The sequence below is a fragment of the Sycon ciliatum genome, chromosome 1 (genome assembly GCF_964019385.1).
Source record: "Sycon ciliatum chromosome 1, ocSycCili1.1, whole genome shotgun sequence".
Taxonomy (NCBI): domain Eukaryota; kingdom Metazoa; phylum Porifera; class Calcarea; order Leucosolenida; family Sycettidae; genus Sycon; species Sycon ciliatum.
Genome location: NC_088643.1, coordinates 31,291,941 through 31,312,497, shown reverse-complemented (window position 1 = coordinate 31,312,497; position 20,557 = coordinate 31,291,941). Strand labels below are relative to the sequence as shown.

Below are 20,557 nucleotides of genomic sequence, written 5' to 3'. Positions count from 1 at the left end.
GAAGGAGCCGCGCTCCACGTTAACCACACGGCTGGCGTATTGATTTTTCTTGTTTCGCTCGTGAGACTTCAGCTGACTCAGGGCTTGTGATCGAGACAACACAGACGCTGCGGGATGAGTGATCCGCACATCAAAGTAAGCGTCCTGTTGCCACGACCAAAAGCCGCGAGCCCGCACATCCAGACGAGCTTCTGCGCATCATCATCATCATCACACACACACACACACACACACACACACACACACACACACACACACACACACACACACACACACACACACACACACACACACACACACACCACACACACACACCACACACACACACCACACACACACACCACACATAAATGCCTGGAAAACGTGCTTTTAAAAAAAAGACAACAGAAAGAATTCAGCACTACTAGTTTGTGGAATGGGAAAGTCCTAGCAGAAGTGAAAAGATCCCTGAGCGTTTCTGGCATCAGTTGCTTTCTCACTGCCATGTCATTATTACCCTAAATATAGTAATAATAGGATAAATGAAAAATAGAGTCAAGAAAAAAATTCAAAAGACATATCAAAAGTATCATTTCACAGTCAAGTACAAGTATGAGAAGATCGGATGACACACGCTACGGAAGAAGTCATGATAATTATAACGTCCACAAACTTACAGGCTCAATGTAAACCGCAGGGTTAGCGGCATGTGTAGTACGTGTAGTGTGTGTAGTGCGTGTAGATGAAAGTTTCATAACAATAACATTATAAGCACATGTACAATGTACATGTATATGATTTTTATACGGTGTCTATAAAAAGAAATTTCATGACGTACATTGATAAATACTAATGTCAGATATATGGCTATACACGCTAGTGCTTTGTTCATTGGAATCAACACTTTGCACAGAAAGAATCCTATGCACGGCCCGCAGGGCGCTACACATAAACAATCTGGCAACGAGCACAGCTAATGACAAAGCAGAAGCACAAGGACTGAAGGAGCCTAACTGCTAGCACCATACAGGCAGATACATGGTGACACTCAAGACACTCAGGCGGGAATAGCGGGAATAGCAGCCCATGTCACTCAGGCGGGAATAGCAGCCCATGTCACTCAGGCGGGAATAGCAGCCCATGTCACTCAGGCGGGAATAGCAGCCCATGTCAGTCAGGCGGGAATAGCAGCCGATGTCACTCAGGCGGGAATAGCAGCCCATGTCACTCAGGCGGGAATAGCAGCCGATGTCACTCAGGCGGGAATAGCAGCCCATGTCAGCGTAACAGACGTGCAGTAGGTGAGCGGGGTGTGTCACACTGCTCTACTGATTCAGGGCACAAACACACGGGATTGCTGCGTTAAGGACATGCCTGACAGGCTTGGTACAGAAGAGTACACAGCACTACCACAGTCACCACCTCCCATCATGATATTCTCTTACAGATATTCTCTTACAGATCCAAATGGAAATAGCAGACGAACAGGTATACTAAACTGAAATGGTATGTACTGTCTGGCTCGGAGGGGAAGTCAGGCAGTAACATTCCGTCAAGTCATGGCAGCATCACCATCATACTATCCATACTCTGAGCATATGCTAGAGCAGCAGGGAATGACGCCATGGATACAATGTTATTCAGGATACTACAGACAATGGTCAGTTTCATGAGCGAACACGAGGAGGACGGTACGGAACTAGCCGCTTGTAAGACAGCAATAGAATGCCAATTGCTAGTAGGACAAAGCAGGAGGTGCAGGCGAATGCTATCCGAGGTCCTGCTGCTGTGTATACATTACTGACGATCATGGGACCAAAGGCACGTGCAGCACTACCTGCAGCTGTTAACCAGCCCATCATTGTGCCCTGTACCAACATAGCAGCAGCAGCAGCAACGGAGGCAGCAGCAGCAACGGAGGCACCAGCAGCAACAGCAGCAGCAGCAGCAACAGCAGCAGCAGGAGAACACAGTACTTGTAATCCCAGCGCTAACCTTGCAGACTGGCACGGTAACAATGGAGAAGCAACGTTGCAGATGGAGGCACCACCAACATCTAGTACATGTACTGGCAGGTACGTTGTACTAGTACTCCATGGTCAAACATACCTCAATCACAGTGCCAGATGTATTCTGCTAATCCCTGCCATGCGTGCATGCATGCGTGCGTGCGTGCGCGCGCGTGCGTGTGTGTGTAATTTCACTTCAAAGTACCAATGCATCTAGTGTCTGCTTCTATCAAAGCAGCGTGCTGTCTATACTGGTTACCCCAGCACGTGTAGGGTGTACATAGGTAACTGTCTGGGCCGTTTTATGCCGATGTACGCCGTGTGGTGTAGACCAGGTGTGCATTGGTGGTCGATTCACATGGCTTCGCCAGTTGTGTGGATTAGACAGTTACCTGGCGCAAGTCTTGATCTGTCTCATTCAGATCTTGTTCGCTATCGTGCCTATAAGAGAAAATCTGTGGGTGCACATCCAGTGCATTTGCAGATTTGCGTGCTTCTCTTGCGACAGGCGTATACATGGTACATGGTGTGTGTGTGTGTGTGGGTGTGTGTATGTGTGTGTGTGTGTGTGTGTATGTGTGTGTGTGTGTGTGTGTGTGTGTGTGTGTGTGTGTGTGTGTGTGTGTGTGTGTATGTGTGTGTGTGTGTGCCAGCTAGTTCGGTTGGTGGGTAGATCTACGCTTATGCCGGATAGTGTTGGGTCTGTTGCCAACGGGCTCGGCTGCTTGAAGGTGTAATGATTATGTTGTAATTACCACCTTTGTTGGTTTCAGGGTTCATATACTTTCTATTCGAAGTATACATACCTGTTAACCATGGACTACTTCTGGCTAGATTAACTCTTGTGTCATCATGGTGCTAGTGAAGCTTGAATCAGATCCACTCTGATTTAGCCACCCACACTAGTAGCAAGTATTACCTTCACTGGGGGCAGGGGTACCCGCAGTTGGATCCCGGGACGGATACCCTGATGCCGTCAATCCTTTTTCTGCACCTTGTCCTCACCCACTTACTGAGGTGTGGTGAGCCCATAAGTGGGATCATTTTCAAGTCCACGCAGAGTTTTGGGGAGTTCAGGGGGTGTCGGCCGTTGGACGGTTCAATAGCCAGTTGAGTCATCTTTCCAAGATTCCTTTTGAGTCTCTCTCCCCTCTCCCGGGGAGACCCACGTGACCAGTTTTGGCAGTGAGCAAAAAGTACAAGTAAAAGTACAATTGTGTGTGTGTGTGTGTGTGTGTGTGTGTGTGTGTGTGTGTGTGTGTGTGTGTGTGTGTGTGTGTGTGTGTGTGTGTGTGTGCTGTAACTTGTTAGATAACACTGTGTGTGTGTGTGTGCACTGGGTAGTTTGTACTAGTCATGCTGCCACTTTGCTATATACAAAGTATAGGTTACTACTGTCTACTCTACTGTCAACAAATCAATCACACAGAGCAGGATGTACGTGTACCGTAGACATGGTAGAGGTCACTATTATGCCATCACACCAATTAGGTTTGTGTCTAAAAGGACAGTTGCTGAAACTAGCTTACACTCCATTCCGGAATGAGTAGTTATTTTGCACTCACCTGAGGGAATGGGCCAAGGATCTTAGAGAAGATAGCGTAACACATGACAGCGCATGTGGGATATCCAACAGCCATCAGGAGACCACCACCGAGGAATTGATAGAAATTCAAATGATACGAATCCAGGCACCACGGATACTTGACCACGGGACAACCGCCTGCAGAGGTCACGTTGGTCATGTTGCTATTGCTGCACTTTGTCGCAGAGGCTGATGATGCAACATCGAGAGTAGCCTCGTCATCTGCTCCTTGCCACAAGTCTTCATCCTGCTCGGGTTGTTCGGAATAGTGGTGCCTAGTAGTGGCAACGTATGGCAGCATGTCGGAAGCACGAATGCCGGTCCAGGCCACTGACCTGAAGCACGGTAGATGATTGTAGCAGAGTGAATGCCACAGTAACAATGTCATCAGGCAGGTATGAACAGCAGCAGCAGCAGCAGCAGCAGCAAAGAACACACAACCATTAGTTTCCAGTTATCACCCCCCCCCCCCCCCTCTCACGGGATCGCGGGCACCCACATGTCCACTCACTCAACGACCATGTAACTATTCGGGGATAGAGTGCTTCTCGCATTTCGCTGAACTTGGACACGATGTGTCCTGCTTGACTCTGACGAGTCCTTGCTTTTAATATAAGGAAAAAGAGGTTTCTGTAATTCACAGTCACCCATCTTACCAATGCATTTTCACATACACGTTACACATAACTACAGCATCTGTATGCACTAATACCATCCTTCGTACTTCCCTGATGAACGCAGCCTTGTGGATATTAGCCACGTACCTACTTGTATTTGCTAGTTTTGCACACAATAACCTTCAACTCAAGTGTATATATCCTACTGTTGGTCATCTATTTTCTTCCCGTCACGAGATTCCATTGGTGAGTGTGACAAGAAACGTTCTGGAACCAAACCATTGCTACTTTGTTTCATGACATTAGCGCGGGTATCATTTTATTATTTGCAGATAGTAGTTGTCCACTACAGTTAAGCCTAGTGCAACACGACAGATGTTTTTTTCAGCCAGTGAATTTCTACTATTTCCTAGGTGTGAATCGAGCTACAATTTCGAAGTTCAAACATTTTTTATCGCAAATGAACAAACTCAAAACACTAAAAGTTGGACTACAAAGGAAATATTATACAGTACCAAGAGTATATAAGCCCCCAAGAGTGTGCAACTCCTGATACCTTTTCTATGGGGTACGCCGACGGCGAAAACTCACATCACGTGGTGCAGTGTCGCAGATGTACGTTTCCAGCCCGTTTTTAGCGAGCAGCGGAGTAATAAAAAAGCACTCTCTGAAAGAAACTCACTGCGGGTATGCAAATCCCCAGCATGATCATGGCAGAAATACGGATTGTGCGCACGCTATCCTTCGTTTGTACGTAGTACGCACGTATCTGAGCCACGCGATGTGAGTTTTCGCCGAGTTGCACACTCTTGGGGGGTTATACTCTTGACGGTACCATACGGTGGAAAAAGCATTGCATCTAAAACTAATACGAGAAACACTGATATCCTAAAATAAAAATAGCACTATTAAATGAAGGCGTGTGCTACACTGTACGGTATTTCCTTTGTAGTCCAACTTTTAGTGTGATGACGATTTCTGATGATAATCACATGAAAACGGTGTTTTTCGTTGGTCGAAGTTGGGCCTGCCGCTCACGCTCGACTTTGATTCTTTGAAGTCTGGACAGCATGCCATGATAACAGTTGTCGGTAAGTTACAGTACTAGGTTTTCTGTTTTGCAGTGTGCTTGACAAGTCGAGTTGTCGCTCGTGTCTTGTAGTTGTAGTGAAAGTAGTAGTAGTAGTTGTGCGTTTACGATATAGTGTAAATTTGCTGTAGGCATCATGCCTGGTTGTGCCTTCTCGGATAAACGGCTAAACCAAGAGAAACATCGCTCTTGGATTGCCCCCCATGCTGACCAATCGGCACAAGGCACCCTGCAAACCCTGCAGCAAGGATATCAAGCTGGACTCCATGGGAGATGCTGTGTTGGTCAGCCATATGGCCAGCAAGACGCATGCGGAGCGAGCGAAGCTTTGATCTGGTCTATCCATTGCAAACTTTTTGCTACCGTCTCGTTCTCCTGCACCCTGGGTTAATTTAAGTCTTCTGCTGCTACGCCGGACCTCCGCAACTGCGACGGTGTTACAACTCAGCAAAAACTCTCTGCGGAGATTTACAGGGCTATGAACGTCGTCACCAAGCACCAATCGTTCAAGTCCAGCGACAAGTCAGCAGCTCTTCTTCAGAAGATGCTTCCCGACAGCGGCATGGCTGCTAAGTTTTCGTGCGGCGAACGGAAATGCAACTACCTGTCGACGTTCGGGCTCGCACCGTGTTTCGAGTCGCTGCTGCTGCCAAACGTGAATGACTGTGTAGTCCTATTCGACGAAAACCTCAACTAGGTAAAGAAAGCCTGAACTAGGTAAAGAAAGCCTGAACTAGGTAAAGAAGATGAAACAGCTGAACGTCCTGGTTAGTATTTGGAATGTGGATCGCGTCTCGATCCGTTATTTCACATCCAAATAATTAGTTTCTCGGTCACACACGGGCGGAGACCTTGGTGGAGGAGCTACTTGACAGCTGTCATTCCCTGGGCTTGAGTGGGTTACTTCAAGTACCTATGGATGATCCCAGCGTGAACTGGAAAGTGTTCGACCTATTGAATGACCGCCTGACAGCTGATGCGGATCGCAAGTTGTTCAATGCAGGAAGCTGTGGCTTGCACACTATCCACAATGTTCTTCGCGCCGGTATAGCTGAGACCACATGGGATATTGAGCATGCTTTCACATCACTGTATTGGCTGTTTAAGGACTCTCCAGCAAGGTGTGATGATTTCACTCGGCTCACTGGGTCCAACCTGTTTGGATGGAACTTCTGCAAAACCAGGTACCAAACTTTAATTAACTGAGAATACGGAGAATCGCTGTCTTTGTTTCAGTAAATTTGTAAACTTGTCCTTTGGCTTTGCTCCAGTGTGTGGGTGCTGTCACACTTCTATTGTTCCGTGGCTATGAATGATACTATTACTGTTTTCTGGACGCCAATGGTCATGTTATTCGTGCCTGGCTTTAAACTGCATTGCCATTCGCTGTTTTTGTTTGGCTGTGTCACAGTGTGTGTGCATGCGTGCGCACTCACAGGTTCCTGTATGTACCACTCCAGGTGGACAGAGAATGTTCCAGTTGCAGAGTGTTTGCTTCAGGTGTCTATCCTGCTGCTGCTGTGCATGCCAAGAAGCTACCGGATCCCGAGAACAAGTCCTTCTCCGCCATCGCGTCATTGTGTGCTTGTCCTCTGTTCTTGGTCTGTGTCAATGTGTTTCTAACTGTTGCCAAGGACATCACACCGTTGCTGACCAGTGACCAAGTACCAGTCAGACCAGCCCATGCTGCCATTTCTTGCTCGGGACATACAGGCATGTGTTCTGGACATCCTGGGACGCTCGTGAAGCCGGAAGTTCTGACAACACACAACTCCACCAGTAAGCTTTTGGTGTTTGCTCCGGAGTGCAGAGCTCAGCATGTCAATGCATCCCGTGTCAATATCGCCTGCAGGCATGTGCGCCTATACATGTCTGTGCTTTACTTCAGTACATGTATGTATACATAGGGCGAATTTAACGCTCTGAACATTCAGAAGTTCCACCATTCCCGTCTCTTCACTTCTTCAGGCACAGACACAAACATACACACACAAACGTGCTCGTGCACACACACACACACACACACACACACACACACTGCATTACTTACCGACTACTGGAGATATCTGAATAATCAGAACCGATCCTCGCATCAGCATCCTCACTATCGCCATTACTGCTTACAGAAAGCATACTTGCATGTGTCAAGGTGCCATTACCTGCACTCCACCACCACAACGAGTATACCCATACCCACCACCACCGCCACCACAAGAACAAGAACAAGAAACATGGAATCTTGTGGTGACGAGCATTGCTTGTTTCACGTTCACCTAACGTTACAGTGAAAGTGTGTGAGTGTAGTACTGTACAGTGTACACTACAGCCAGATCAGAACTACCAGTACTAGCCACAGTACTAGCCACAGTACTAGCCACAGTAGCCACAGTAGACTGAGCTTGATGACAGTACAACGCAACTTGCTTCACACTCAGAACATGTATGTATGTTCCTGCAATTCCAGCCTCAGGCCCAAATTACACCTCATTTCTTGCTACACGTACCAAACGGTACCATGCATGACCAGCAGCAGCAGCCAGTGGCTGGATTTGTTTAGTGCAAAACATGTGCAATGTGTACTGACAAAGTGATTTTGTGCTACCAAGAGTAGATAAGCTCCCAGCTTACAGTGAAACCTGTCTAAGACGACCGCTCAAGGGACCTTCAAAACCTGGTCTCTGTTACCAGGTGGTCTCCTTATCCAGGGTCATTTGACTGGAAATAGCATTCCTTGGTGCTGGTTTCAGTGGTCTTCTAGGACAGGTGGTCGCCTTATCCGAGTGGTTGCTGCTGTGACAGGCTTTACTGTATTTACTCTTGGCGTTGCTACACGTAACCATCGCAAATGGCATGCACGCGCTTTGCTACAAAGATATTCATTGCTCAGCCTGTGCTTATCATGCCAGCCGTGTTTCTACTCAGCTGATCGATCCTCGTCGATTTTCCGTACCATTTTGCTCAAGCATTGTAGTGCGGATGAAAGAGTGACTGTTCATACAGATATGGACGTATCCCAACCTACGATGTATGTAAGTATGGATTGGGAATTCAATTCCATGACACCATGAGCCTGGAAAGGAGAATGCCAAACTGCTACTTACCATAGTTGAGTGGAGGTCGTCCATGGTTGAACGGAATATACAGAACAAACGCCAGTGAACAGATAATCATGCCGCAGATGAAAATGTTGCGCTCATCATACCTGACAAAGAAGAAGAGCAAAACAACGATGCATGAGGCGATGAGCAAAAGAACACTGAAGTAAGTCTATACTGTACATATGTCTGGAAGAAAGATCCAGAAATAAAGTGCAGTACATACTGTCAAGAATCCATAACCAAGAGAGAGTGTGTGTGTGTGTGTGTGTGTGTGTGTGTGTGTGTGTGTGCGTGCGTGCGTGCGTGTGTGTGTGCAACTGTGTTCATTGCCACATTGGCCAGGGCATGGCGTGCTGCTACCTTCATGTAACTTGCCTGCAGCATACCTTGTAATCATGCACTCACAATCCAAGATCTGTGCGAGACGGAGGTCCTACTTCAATTACACTGTGAATTCTGTTCCCGGATGGCTAAGGGTCGGTTTCCACTGCGGCTCCGCTGCTCCGGGTTATGTCAAGTGCGAGATGCAACGTCATCAATTACCATAGCAACCACGGCTTGAGTTGGTGCAGCGAGGCCGCGGTTCACCACCAGCTTTCAAGTCGCGGCTTGATCAAAACTGCTCACCACGCTCGCGGCTCGGTCCTATTTCCTGTACTTTGCAAGTTTGCAGTGCTGTAGACGTGGGAATTTTAAAATTCAAATTTGTATTCGTTGCGGAGGCCAGAACACGAGGACATTTTTCGATTTCGTGCGCGTGCAGGCAGGCAGGTAATACATAATCAAAAAAATGTCGAGCACGACCGTGGTACCGCGAATGTCGAGTGTCAGTGAAACCATGCTGCTCCACTGCAAGCCGCAGCTTTGGGACTTGTCGCGGAGCAGCAGTGGAACCCGGCCCTAAGCCCGACAAGAAAATGTGATACGTTCACAAGATAACATGCATCCTGTGGTTTGTTGATTTCCAGCCATCACATGCACGTGTAGGGTTACGAGTACACTGTCTGTTGCAGTCAGCGTTGCGACTTCTTCTACGGCATAAAGCCAACATGACTTGACCTGAGAATCATGCCCATTTTCCATTGGAGAAGAGTATCATTTTGTCCTCCTGGACCAAGCAGCTGAAGGTTCTGAAATATTTGCGTGAGGATCACATAGCATGAAGCCTGAGTTGCAAGCAACATCTCGTTCTACCTTCTGTGTAATGAAACTGTGTCTCCTCTTCTGTGCTGTTAAAGCATTGTGTGAGCAGAGGAAGCGCTCTGCCTATTGTGGTATTGAGCACTGTGGAAGCTGTGCCTGTTCAGTGTTGGGTTTCAGGCGATTACAGTAACATGCCGCATTTGCGCAGTGCATTTGCAATACATGTACACCATTTAGCCCCCCCCCCCCCCCCCCCCGGAATGCTACTCATGGCCAACATGCCTGAAACACCCGTAACTTTGGTGTCCAGAGAACTGAGGTATGGATGTATTTTGTTTTAAGCGAGTATAAACACTATCACCACGGAATACCAAAGAGAAGACTAGGAAGATCATGGCGTGTTGAGTGCAGAGTACTTACCTTTTCGAGAGAATCTTGACAACCATGAAGGTAGCAACGGCCACAACACCAGATGAAAGCAGCACTATACCATTGTAGAGTGTGGCCTGCTCACCACTCCAGCCAAACTCATCCATCGACAAGGGACTGAGAATCCTGAACAAGTAACACATGGTGATACACACATTAACCAAGCACCCATCAGCACAGTATGCAAACGCCGTCAGCTGTTATGGCTGGGCCATGTTGTACGGCAGGGTCCTGGAGCGGCCTCCTACGCAGCCCTGAAATTGGCCCTTGACACATCTAGAATCAAGCGTCCCCGCGGTCGCCCCCGAAAGCGCTGGATCAATGTGATCCGTGACGACCTCAAGCCGCTGGGAACCTCTCTCGCCGACTGTGTCTATCTCTGGCAACGGACACAGTTGTTTGGTTAGATGTTGTTGACAGATGCGTGAACCTCGATTAATCGGGTTATACGCGAGCTGTTGTTATTATTACGAAATAGTGTTGTTATTATTATTATTTTAAAGCATGCGAATGAAGTTTGGCGTTTACCACCCTTACGTTTCAAATACTGAGAAGATGAAGAGGACGACGAAAAAGAGAACGATACAAATAAGTGAAGCAGTATTGTCGATCCCTGTGCTGCTTGAACCTAATTTACAAACATATAGGGCAGACAAAAAGAAAAGAGCCAGACAAAATGGTGCTGTGTTAGGGAGACGAGAGAAGGTGAATAAATTGAATCAATTCTCTCTCCGTCAATGAAATCAAACTACATTCATGTGCCAAACGAACAATAGCTGATCCTGTGACTCAATTCAACTGATCCGCTTACTCAGTTCTATTCAAACTGCATGAATAGAGGGGTGGGGGTGGTGGATGTACGTGTCTACGTGGAAATACAGTACTGACCACGTACCTCGATCACCTTGATCACCAGTGCGAAAACAAGAACAGAGAGATTGCTGCTTGCCCGTGCTCTCTTCTCCATCAGCATTCACCTGAATGGAGCGAGTTACCTTGTCTTGGATGCTAATACTTGGCTCAAACGCCATGGTGCACTCAGTGAACCACATGAGCAATACACCGATGTTGATCAGCGCAAGGAAAGCACCCAAGAATGAAGGTAACGTGTACATATTTAACTGTAGGCGCAAGACTTTCCACGTGACACCCGTTTCACCAATTGGTCGGAAAGCAGCTGCCAAACCTACAAAGGCAACCAAGAATGAGATGCACACATACGCATGCATGCACGTACGCATGCATGCACATACTCATGCATGCATGCACGTACGCATGCATGCATGCACGCACGCACACACACGCACACACACACACACGCACACACACGGACGCACGCACACACGCAAACACACACACACGCACACACACGGACGCACGCACACACGCACACACACACACAGCATCTCAACATAGATGGATAGCAAGCAATGTGGTTGCAATTCAACACAGCTGGACAGTACTGCATAAAGCATGCTGTATTATCCAGAGGCAAGGCCTCACTTAAATTTCTCAAAAATTCGCCAGTAATCTGCCCTGCAGCTCTATCCTGATATTCACTTTTGAGTACATTTTAAAATGTTTTAGAGGGGCATTTAAAAAGCGCATCGCTTATACACCGGTGCAGTTGTAACCTCACAAAATACGATACATGTACAAATAGTACATGTAGATGATGGTAAACAACACACTGATGTCATGTAAGTTATGATGGTAAACAACACACTGATGTCATGTAAGTTATGATGGTAAACAACACACTGATGTCATGTAAGTTATGATGGTAAACAACACACTGATGTCATGTAAGTTATGATGGTAAACAACACACTGATGTCATGTAAGTTATGATGGTAAACAACACACTGATGTCATGTAAGTTATGATGGTAAACAACACACTGATGTCATGTAAGTTATGATGGTAAACAACACACTGATGTCATGTAAGTTATGATGGTAAACAACACACTGATGTCATGTAAGTAATAGTTATGATGGTAAACAACACACTGATGTCATGTAAGTTAATTCATACCTGGCCCTAGGATAAAACCCAATGACTGAGCTGCACTGATGTTAGCCATGGCGGCAGTGCGCTCCTCCATAGTGGTGGCAGCTGATACGTATGCTCTCACCACAGACACTGAGCCTGCACAGAGAGCAAATGACATGTATATGTACATGGAGATATCTACACCAGGGAATTGTACAAGTATTGTGACAATCTACTAGTACCTTCTTCAGGGTGGGAAAAACTCAGCACAATATTATTGTAGAATACAAATCAACCAGATGAATATGAATTGTAGATACATGCTAAGACAGAGATAATACAATACTTCTGTTGAGTAATGACACTGTACTTTGAAGTATTATGGCATGGTTATACTTCAAAAGTGCCATGCTTGGCAGACAGGTATTGCTTGTACATGAACAAAAGACCTGGCTCTTGTGCCTACTCCGTACCCAGCTCATACAATCATAGATAATTGCCTGTGCTGGGTACCAAAAAGTGCAAGTGTCGAAGACTCTCTGCCCTACACTACAGTTAGTCTACCAGGCAGGCATCACATACACTGTACTTGCGACGTCTTTACGAAGCGCCACAAATATAAACGTGGACACGCTTGAAATTATTGACAATTTTGCGTGCAGAATGCATGGCCACGGGCAGTGCTAACTCAAAAGGGGATTCCCCCTACGACTCATAGCTGCATGGTGCATGCAAAGTGGACACCAAACTAGGAATCTGCAGAACTTTGAATCATCATTCTACAGAGAGTAAAACTTCAGAATTGATGAAATTACAACTTGTAGTCAATGCAGGTGCAATTTCTAGTTCTGCTGCAATGGAGCAGTTTCAAAAAGGCATGATGGTGACTCTGTTACTGCTGCTAAGAGTCTGATAGTGCTACAGTGCGTATCGGTTATAGTGTGGTCGTATACAAGAATACACTGCTTACAAGAATGAACACTCATTTTTTCATAATCATAACACATATTTTATGTGTATATTTATTCTTACAAGCAGTATTATCACATAGTAGAATATATCGGCCCTAAGAATGGATTTTGTGTAGCAAAATACGCCAGATTAGTGCAAAGTATATCGCCTGTAGTAATAACATCTGTGCTCTGTGCATACTCAATACAATAATAGTCAACACAAAAAGAGAGTTATGTTTAAGGGAGCATTGGAGAATCACTTTTTCTGTCCAGTCGGACTCTTTCTTCCGACTTCTCTCTCGTATCCGCTGCTCCGCAGTCGCCTAGCACGACCGCGAGTCTCATTGATCCGTGTGTATCATGTGGACGTGTCCACATGCCAAACGTGCGCGCATAATGATTCGTCACACGTGCATATGATATGTCACACGTGATTTATCGTGTGTAAGAAATATCGGCAATAAGAATCAAATGTCGTTTTTCAAACACCCACGCTATAACCGATACCTACTGTATTAGGAAAGAGGAGATCTGTAGCTTTACAAGAGGTTTGACATGAAGGAATTCCATGATAGGCAAAAGAAATTATCATTAAAAAAATCTGCGCAATCTGGCTGCTGCATACCTCAGCTCAAGACCTCTTGGGCATACATGGAATCAGTAATGGTCTTCGAGGGGGTTAAACGCAGATTGTCACAAGAAGCTACTTACCCGCACCAACACCGATAAAAAATCTTGAGACAAGCATGAAGATACCATTCGTAGAATCATGCGCTGTCAGAGCACCTGAGAATCCATACATCATACTGCCCAGAAAGTTGATGACCAGCGACACAAGGATAGGAGTAAGGCTGGACTTCTGCCGGTTAGCCCAAAACCCGAACAGTGGTGAGGCAATCAGCTGGCCCACAGAGTAAGCAGCCACCACGTAACCTAGAAACGAGGCCGTTACACATTTATCCACCTAGCAAAACACAGACACACACATACACACACACACACACACACACACCACACACACACACACACACACACACACACACACACACACACACACACACATAATATGCCACTGATGATTCAACTCACTATGGTTGAACACACTTCTGTTCTTTGTTGTATTGTGACATTCAATGAACTTGCGAAAATTCCTAAGCTGGTTGTGTTTCTACTTCGAAATAAGTTAGAAACACATTTGTTCATGTATAAGCCGGTTGGAACGCAGACGTGAACTATACGTGCGTACTTTGGGCTGCAGTGCAATTTTTCAGGTCTTAACCCTTTATGTACTGAAAAATTGTACACAGGCTGAATTTGATCTCGACTCACCTCAAATTCTATAATTCCCCGGGTCATAACTGTAAGTCTCCTTTTGACGATTTTTTCAATCTTGGGCTTCCTGGAAAGCTCGTCGCAAGAGGAACACATTGAGCCCACGCTTGCCACCACGAAGGTCAAAACACCAGCGCTACAGCCCAGCGTCTTAGCTGCAACGCCAATATTCCGACAGAAGTCGTCTTGCATCAGCCATTTCGCTCTCCTTGCTTGTAACGACTAACTGTTACTTCTAAAAAATGTCACAAACTGCCATGAGTCCGTTTACCATTTTGAACGTGTTTCTACGTCACTGCATGCCCAGAATGATGGGGAAATCCCTCATTCAAATTTGCGCGAGCGGCTATTTAGCGACATTTGCCCCGATTCGACTTTCGAGCTTCGTAACTCTGTAACCACACATCAGAGCGCTTCAGCGATTGTTTCAATGGACAGCTGGGAGTTTTCTCTTTGACCTACATATTTTAGTTTTCGGATATAACCCAGGAATGACTGAGTTACGATCGATTGAAATTTTGAAAAGTTTCGATCCCAGGGGATCGAAAGTTGTACAGTCCGTACACAAAGGGTTAAAGGGGAAGTGCATCGATTTTTCGAGTAGGGTCCAGAAGAAAGACAATTTGATGTCGGTTCGAATGGCATATCTCTCGCTTCCATACGATAAGCCAAACTTGCCAAGTCGCCAATTGTATACTCACGTTGCCATAGCGACCAGCGCAGTGATGACGTACGAAAGGCTTAGCTCCACCACAGAGATGGTCGATCCATGCACAAATTGGTCATTTTCAATTGTCTTATTGTATTCACGATGTGAAAGAAGCGCTGTGTTCAATGCTGTTAGTGCCGTGAACTGTTTATCGGCCTTCTCCTACATTTCCCTAGGCTGACTGTGCCTGGGAAGTGGTCCCTCTAGGAGAAGATGCTTGGTATTCGCCATCTCTCCTGAGACATTTTCAGCGAACTTTCAAACCTACGACATTATTTCATTCGTCAACCTCCACCACCCGTCGTCTCACCTGGCTTCAGAAGATGTTACGAGAGATAAGAGAGTGACCAGGAAGCATCACATCCATCTTCAGGAAGTTGAAAGAGCAAACGGCACGGTCCTTGGTTGGGGGAAATGCTGAACGTCTGATTTGTCCCAACCAAGATTTCAGCATTTTGTTCGTCACTATTTTCGCTTGTCTGCTGATGTTTTCGCACTCCAGCTTTCTCCTGTCGGTGTCACGTCCCAGTTCACAACCGAGAGGACTACTAATAAACGGTTCACTGCACTAACACCACTGAACACAGCGCTTCTTTCACTTCGTGAATACAATAAACCAATTGAAAATGACCAATTTCTGCAGTGAATCGACCTTCTCTGTGGTGGAGCTAAGCCTTTCGTACGTCATCACTGCGCTGGTCGCCATGGCAACGTGAGTATACAATTGGCGATTTGGCAAGTTTGGCTTATCGTATGGAAGCGAGAGATATGCCATTCGAACCGATATCAAATTGTCTTTCTTCTGGACCCTACTCGAAAAATCAATGCACTTCCCCTTTAAGCTTATCTCCACACAGCCACTTTACAAAAACCACATTGACACATGCTCAAATTTCGGACACTTTGGTTACATGTACAGGTATTCTCGATATCTACTAGAAATCAACAACTAGAAATGTGTGCACTACATAAGAAGACAAGATCCCAAGCACTGTATGGTAGATTGCAGTTGCAGCTACTTGTACTTGTACTTCAAGTACATACTACATGATGGATAGGAGTGCACTCATGCACATACCACCTGCACATCAACTGCACTACCAAGAGCATTGTGCAGCATCGGATGCAACAAGCTTGGATTAACGTTATTTCACAATCCAGCAGCAGCAGCAGCTGCTGCACTGCCACCAGTACCAGTAGCCACTCAGTGCATAGTACATGTACAGTACACACACACACACACACGCACACACATCAGGCATGAGTGAAATCAACAGGTAACACAACGTTGGGTCTGACAAAAAACCCCAATCAGATGCAAGATAATACCTGCTGAAGATATGGCCAAACAGATGACAAGATGATGGAGAAACCTGCAGAAAATGATAACAAAGACCTCAATTTAGTTGTTGGTAATCTGACACAACTGGTGAAATACACACACACACACACACACACGCACGCACGCACGCACGCACGCACACACACATGCACACACACGGACAATGGGTGCTAGGCAATACTCTGCATTCATCAAAATGTCAAAGTAGTATTGGAACACCCGCACTTAGATCAAAAATTACGTCTCTGCACAGTCTGTCAGATGCAACCATGTCATTTTTGAGAGCGGATGGGGTTGATGGATTCATATACCGTATTTCCTCGATTAATGGACCATGCTCGAATAATAGACCATGCTCAAATAGTAGACCCACCTAGAGGCCTCACGGAAAAATAGTAGACCATGCCCGAATAAGAGACCCGGTCTCTTATTTGAGTTCATCGCTTTGCGCATGCGCACTAAGAAAGCACGTGGTGGATCAAAAAAGGACGCGATTTTAGGTTGCGCAACTACAATTTTTGTAGTGGCTAGTGCTTTCTTTCATTATTTGAGCACGGTCCACTATATTTTCATCGGCACATCGCTGGAAATGGTGGATTTTTAACAAGTCATAATATAGAACTTCTATATGACGTGTTAAAAATCCACCATTTCCAGCGATGTGCCGATGAAAATAAAGTGGACCGTGCTCAAATAATGGAGCATGCCCAAATAAGAGACCGGGGGGTCTAACCCTCTTCAAAAAAACAAAAGACCGGGTCTATTAATCGAGGAAATACGGTACATACATCAATACAGTGGAAATGACACCGGAGTACTTTTTTAAAAGTATTATCTACTAGCACACGTCTATGTGTTGAATTCAATTATCAGAATGGTAGCTGAAAAGGTGGCTAATGGTTGTTAGCGTAAAGAGGGGAAGCATTCGATGTACACATGAAATACAAATTGACAAAAGTTAGTCGGGAGAATGTGAATACAATGTGCTCCTAGCCTCCTACACTGAATTACCGGTAGTGCATGTTTGCTTGCCATATCCCGATATGTGAATGAGCAAGGTTGCACACGTAAATTAGAGCATTAGTTCTGGAGGTGATTAGATTCTCACCCATTCTACATGACTGTGCATGTTCAACAAGCTCTAAATCAATCAAATACCCACTGAGTATGATAATTCCAAACGCCTAAGGCAGCTATCGGCTCGAAACACTTGAACATTTGAATGAAATAGTATGATTGAACAGGGAGCACGCACATGACTCTCATCGATGTCAGTATGACCCTACCTCAAAGACTAAAATAGCATGGAGGCAAGAGCTGCATACCAGTGCAGTAACACCTTAATCCTTATGGTGAGAACAAGGGTCATAATTACTTGATTCGCCACAAGTGGATACGCAGCTTATTGCGCGTTAACACTTTTTCCCAACGACAACAGAGTGCTGCTTACCGACACTGCCGATAAACATAGTGATGTACATAACCCGGATGGACTTCCAACGGCGTGCATGATCTACATCACGCCGTTGTAGCAGTGGTGCGGTTTCTGAGTCACTGTTTGCTCCACATACACTATCATTGTCACTGGACAAGTGCCTAGACCAGAAAATAGAATGAGATGTGAAGCATGTACTGATGAGATGCAAGTAGCAACAGCCATGTGCAGACTTGTGCAGACTTTGTAATTAGTAAACGCTAGTGAACATCCAGTTAAGGAAATAATTCAAAATAATTATATAAATCAAGATTCAAGACATCGTATAGTATTGGAGTATTAGGCCTACTCCGATACTTCAATACATGTACCGTAATGTCGCGTATAAAAGCAGGTGCTTGCGGCCGTATAAGCCGGGGTTCAAACCATGCTTCTGTTCAAACTATGCTTCTCCATCAACATCATCAGTCTAAACTAACAGTCTGTACAGTGCATACTGTCAAGCATGTACTGGACTGTGCAAGTACATGTATTTGCATGCGGTTTGAACAGAAGTGCGGCTTCTATTCAAATCGTGTTTCTGTGTCACGGCTGTAAAGTGATACGGTCCCCCAACACAGCAACACACAACAACAAAAGTCAAATCTTTGAATTTGATAAGGATCCACGCACCTTTGTTTTTTAGGTGGGAACCAGAAATTTCTGGTTCCACCAAAACTTATTTCCCTCCACATTTTCCGCTCTTAGATTCTATGTTCTACTTCAAAGTACATGTTCTTTATAGCCTAGTTCACATTCGACGGAACGCTGACGATACGGGACGTAAGGGCCTGTCGGAAAGGCTGGGGTGAGCTGTAAAATCTTGTACGATTCGTACGACACGACATGCTGCAGTCGTTGCGTCGTTCAACAGCGAACGGCGCCAGTCATAAGGCACGGTCCGTGACAGGGTGACTTGTGGACCTGATTTCTTGTTTTTGGGACTTCTTTTCAATTATTTCTTCTTGAATGAAGCGGAGTCAAGTTCACAATACCAGTTTTTCATGAACACCAAAAAAAGTAGCTTTGAAAGGTGTGCCATCCAAATAATAGCTCCAGGAAATGATAAAACAGTTTGTCTGTCATGCTCCTGAACTATCCCTAAATACCAGAAGTGACATCAGACCTTATCTTGCTAAAGTTCAACTCAAGTCGTGTTAGCCATTCTGCCAGTTATCATGGGAAGCGCAATATTCGAAATGCTAAAAATTTCCAAGTACGAATCGGGAGTAGTCGGCGCATGACGCCGTCTCCTGTTCACACTCAAAATGCAGCTGTTTTGTACGCTTGCGTCCCCGTCTACGCCCGTCTACGGTATGAAAAGTTGGATCGATCCAACTCTTCCCGATCCGTACGGCAGTATGGTTGCGTTCCCGTTCCTGGTGTTCACATTGGACGCCGTCAGACTGTCCCGTCGCTTCCCGTCGATCCTTACGTCGCGTCCCATCGCGCCCCGTCGAATGTGAACTAGGCTTATCTTGACTGTATGTAACACCTTTGATCTATACTATGACCCTAGGTTCAGGTTCACCCTGTACAACCTTTTTACAGCACATGTAGCTCCAAGACGTTTGTGCTAACTGCATTCCAGAGCACAAACCGCCAAAACATACACTATGCCTATAGAATCTAAGTCTTTATAAAAGCACAAGTCTTTCTATCACATTCCATCCTTATCGCTGATGAAGCCTACAAGGCAGAAACGCGGAAGATGCATGGATCCTTATCAAATTCAAAGACTTGATTTTTGTTGTTGTTGTGTGTTGTTGTGTCGGGGGACCGTATCACTTTACCACTGGCTGACTGCGCTTCGAAAAATCGGCTTCAGTTTTGAATAGAAGCACAACTTGAATAGAAGCATGGTTTGAACCCTGGCTTATACGGCTGTAAGCACCTGCTTTTATACGCGACATTACGGTATATGATCTGGTTACATTGGTAGACAGTTGGTCATAACTCACATGTTGTCCTTCCTTTTTGTCCATGAATGTAAGGGCCAGACTTTTATTATCAGGCACGTAGTCAAACTAAATACTGTTTAGGTATGTAAGCGCAAGGCCCAGGTTTATTATCAAAATTTAATGTCAAAATCAAGCTGGTCCTTGTACTCGAGGCAGGCGTTGTACAAGTCTGTACACTGACACAGTCAAAATGGTTTTTCACAGAGTGTGGGTACGCTCTTTAACTGCACTCTTCTGACCCTTTGGCAGATCCACAAAATGCTACTGAATTCAAAACTTATCACAGGCCATTATTATTCACCTTTCCCTGCCTTGGTCCAATACCCAGGCGTCGTTACGAGAATTTCGAGACGCCATTCCCGACAGACGGAACGAGAGGAGCTTAGGCAGGTGTGGTCAGATCAAAACGCTGGAAGAAGCAAATATTGGTATTCCAAGAGAAGTAGAGATGTGTGCACTAAGGCCCAAGAAAAGCTACATTGCCCAAGGATGATCAAGTAAATCTTTGTCAGCTGCTGGCATGTCTGATTCAGCTAACTACTAGTACGTGATTACTAGTACTTCCAAGTTCAAAACAAGGGAGCTCAGTACCAAAATAGCAAGAGTCCATACACTGGGGATAACTAACTAATTCTGTATTACAGTATTACCAAGAGTAGATAAACAAGAGTGTGCAACTCCGGATGGATTGGCCCACGGCGGAATTTTTTGTTGACGTAATCTTTTCGACGACGCACGCGCTGCGAGCCTTTTGGAGAGTTTTCCCTCGTGCACTTGGCTGGGCTTTACACTACAAGGTCGGTGCCCAGCACGTGCTCTCACACTGCTCTGCGGCAAAGCC

General features: G+C 45.6%; 1 protein-coding gene across 1 annotated transcript; it reads right to left on the bottom strand.

Moving 5' to 3' along the window:
* Window positions 1-351: 351 nt before the first annotated feature.
* Window positions 352-20,360, bottom strand: LOC135822852 (major facilitator superfamily domain-containing protein 8-like). The gene is made up of 12 exons (XM_065335691.1): window positions 20,018-20,360; window positions 17,732-17,877; window positions 16,269-16,312; window positions 13,610-13,862; window positions 11,988-12,101; window positions 10,846-11,136; window positions 10,488-10,578; window positions 9,942-10,076; window positions 8,382-8,482; window positions 7,331-7,439; window positions 3,554-3,908; window positions 352-1,847 (listed from the first exon to the last, which is right to left on the bottom strand). Exons 1-12 carry the CDS (start codon window positions 20,071-20,073, stop codon window positions 1,647-1,649), a joined length of 1,896 nt encoding a protein of 631 aa, XP_065191763.1. The 5' UTR covers window positions 20,074-20,360; the 3' UTR covers window positions 352-1,646.
* Between the last annotated feature and the right edge of the window lie 197 nt (window positions 20,361-20,557).

Coding starts and splice junctions, on each gene's coding strand:
- LOC135822852 (XM_065335691.1), bottom strand. CDS start 20,073: ATGGCGTCTCGAAATTCTCGTAACGACGCCTGGGTATTGGACCAAGGC. Junction 11,137..11,987: donor GGGTTTTATCCTAGGGCCAG/GTATGAATTAAC, acceptor TTGCCTTTGTAG/GTTTGGCAGCTGCTTTCCGA. Junction 8,483..9,941: donor GTCAAGATTCTCTCGAAAAG/GTAAGTACTCTG, acceptor CTTCTTTGTCAG/GTATGATGAGCGCAACATTT.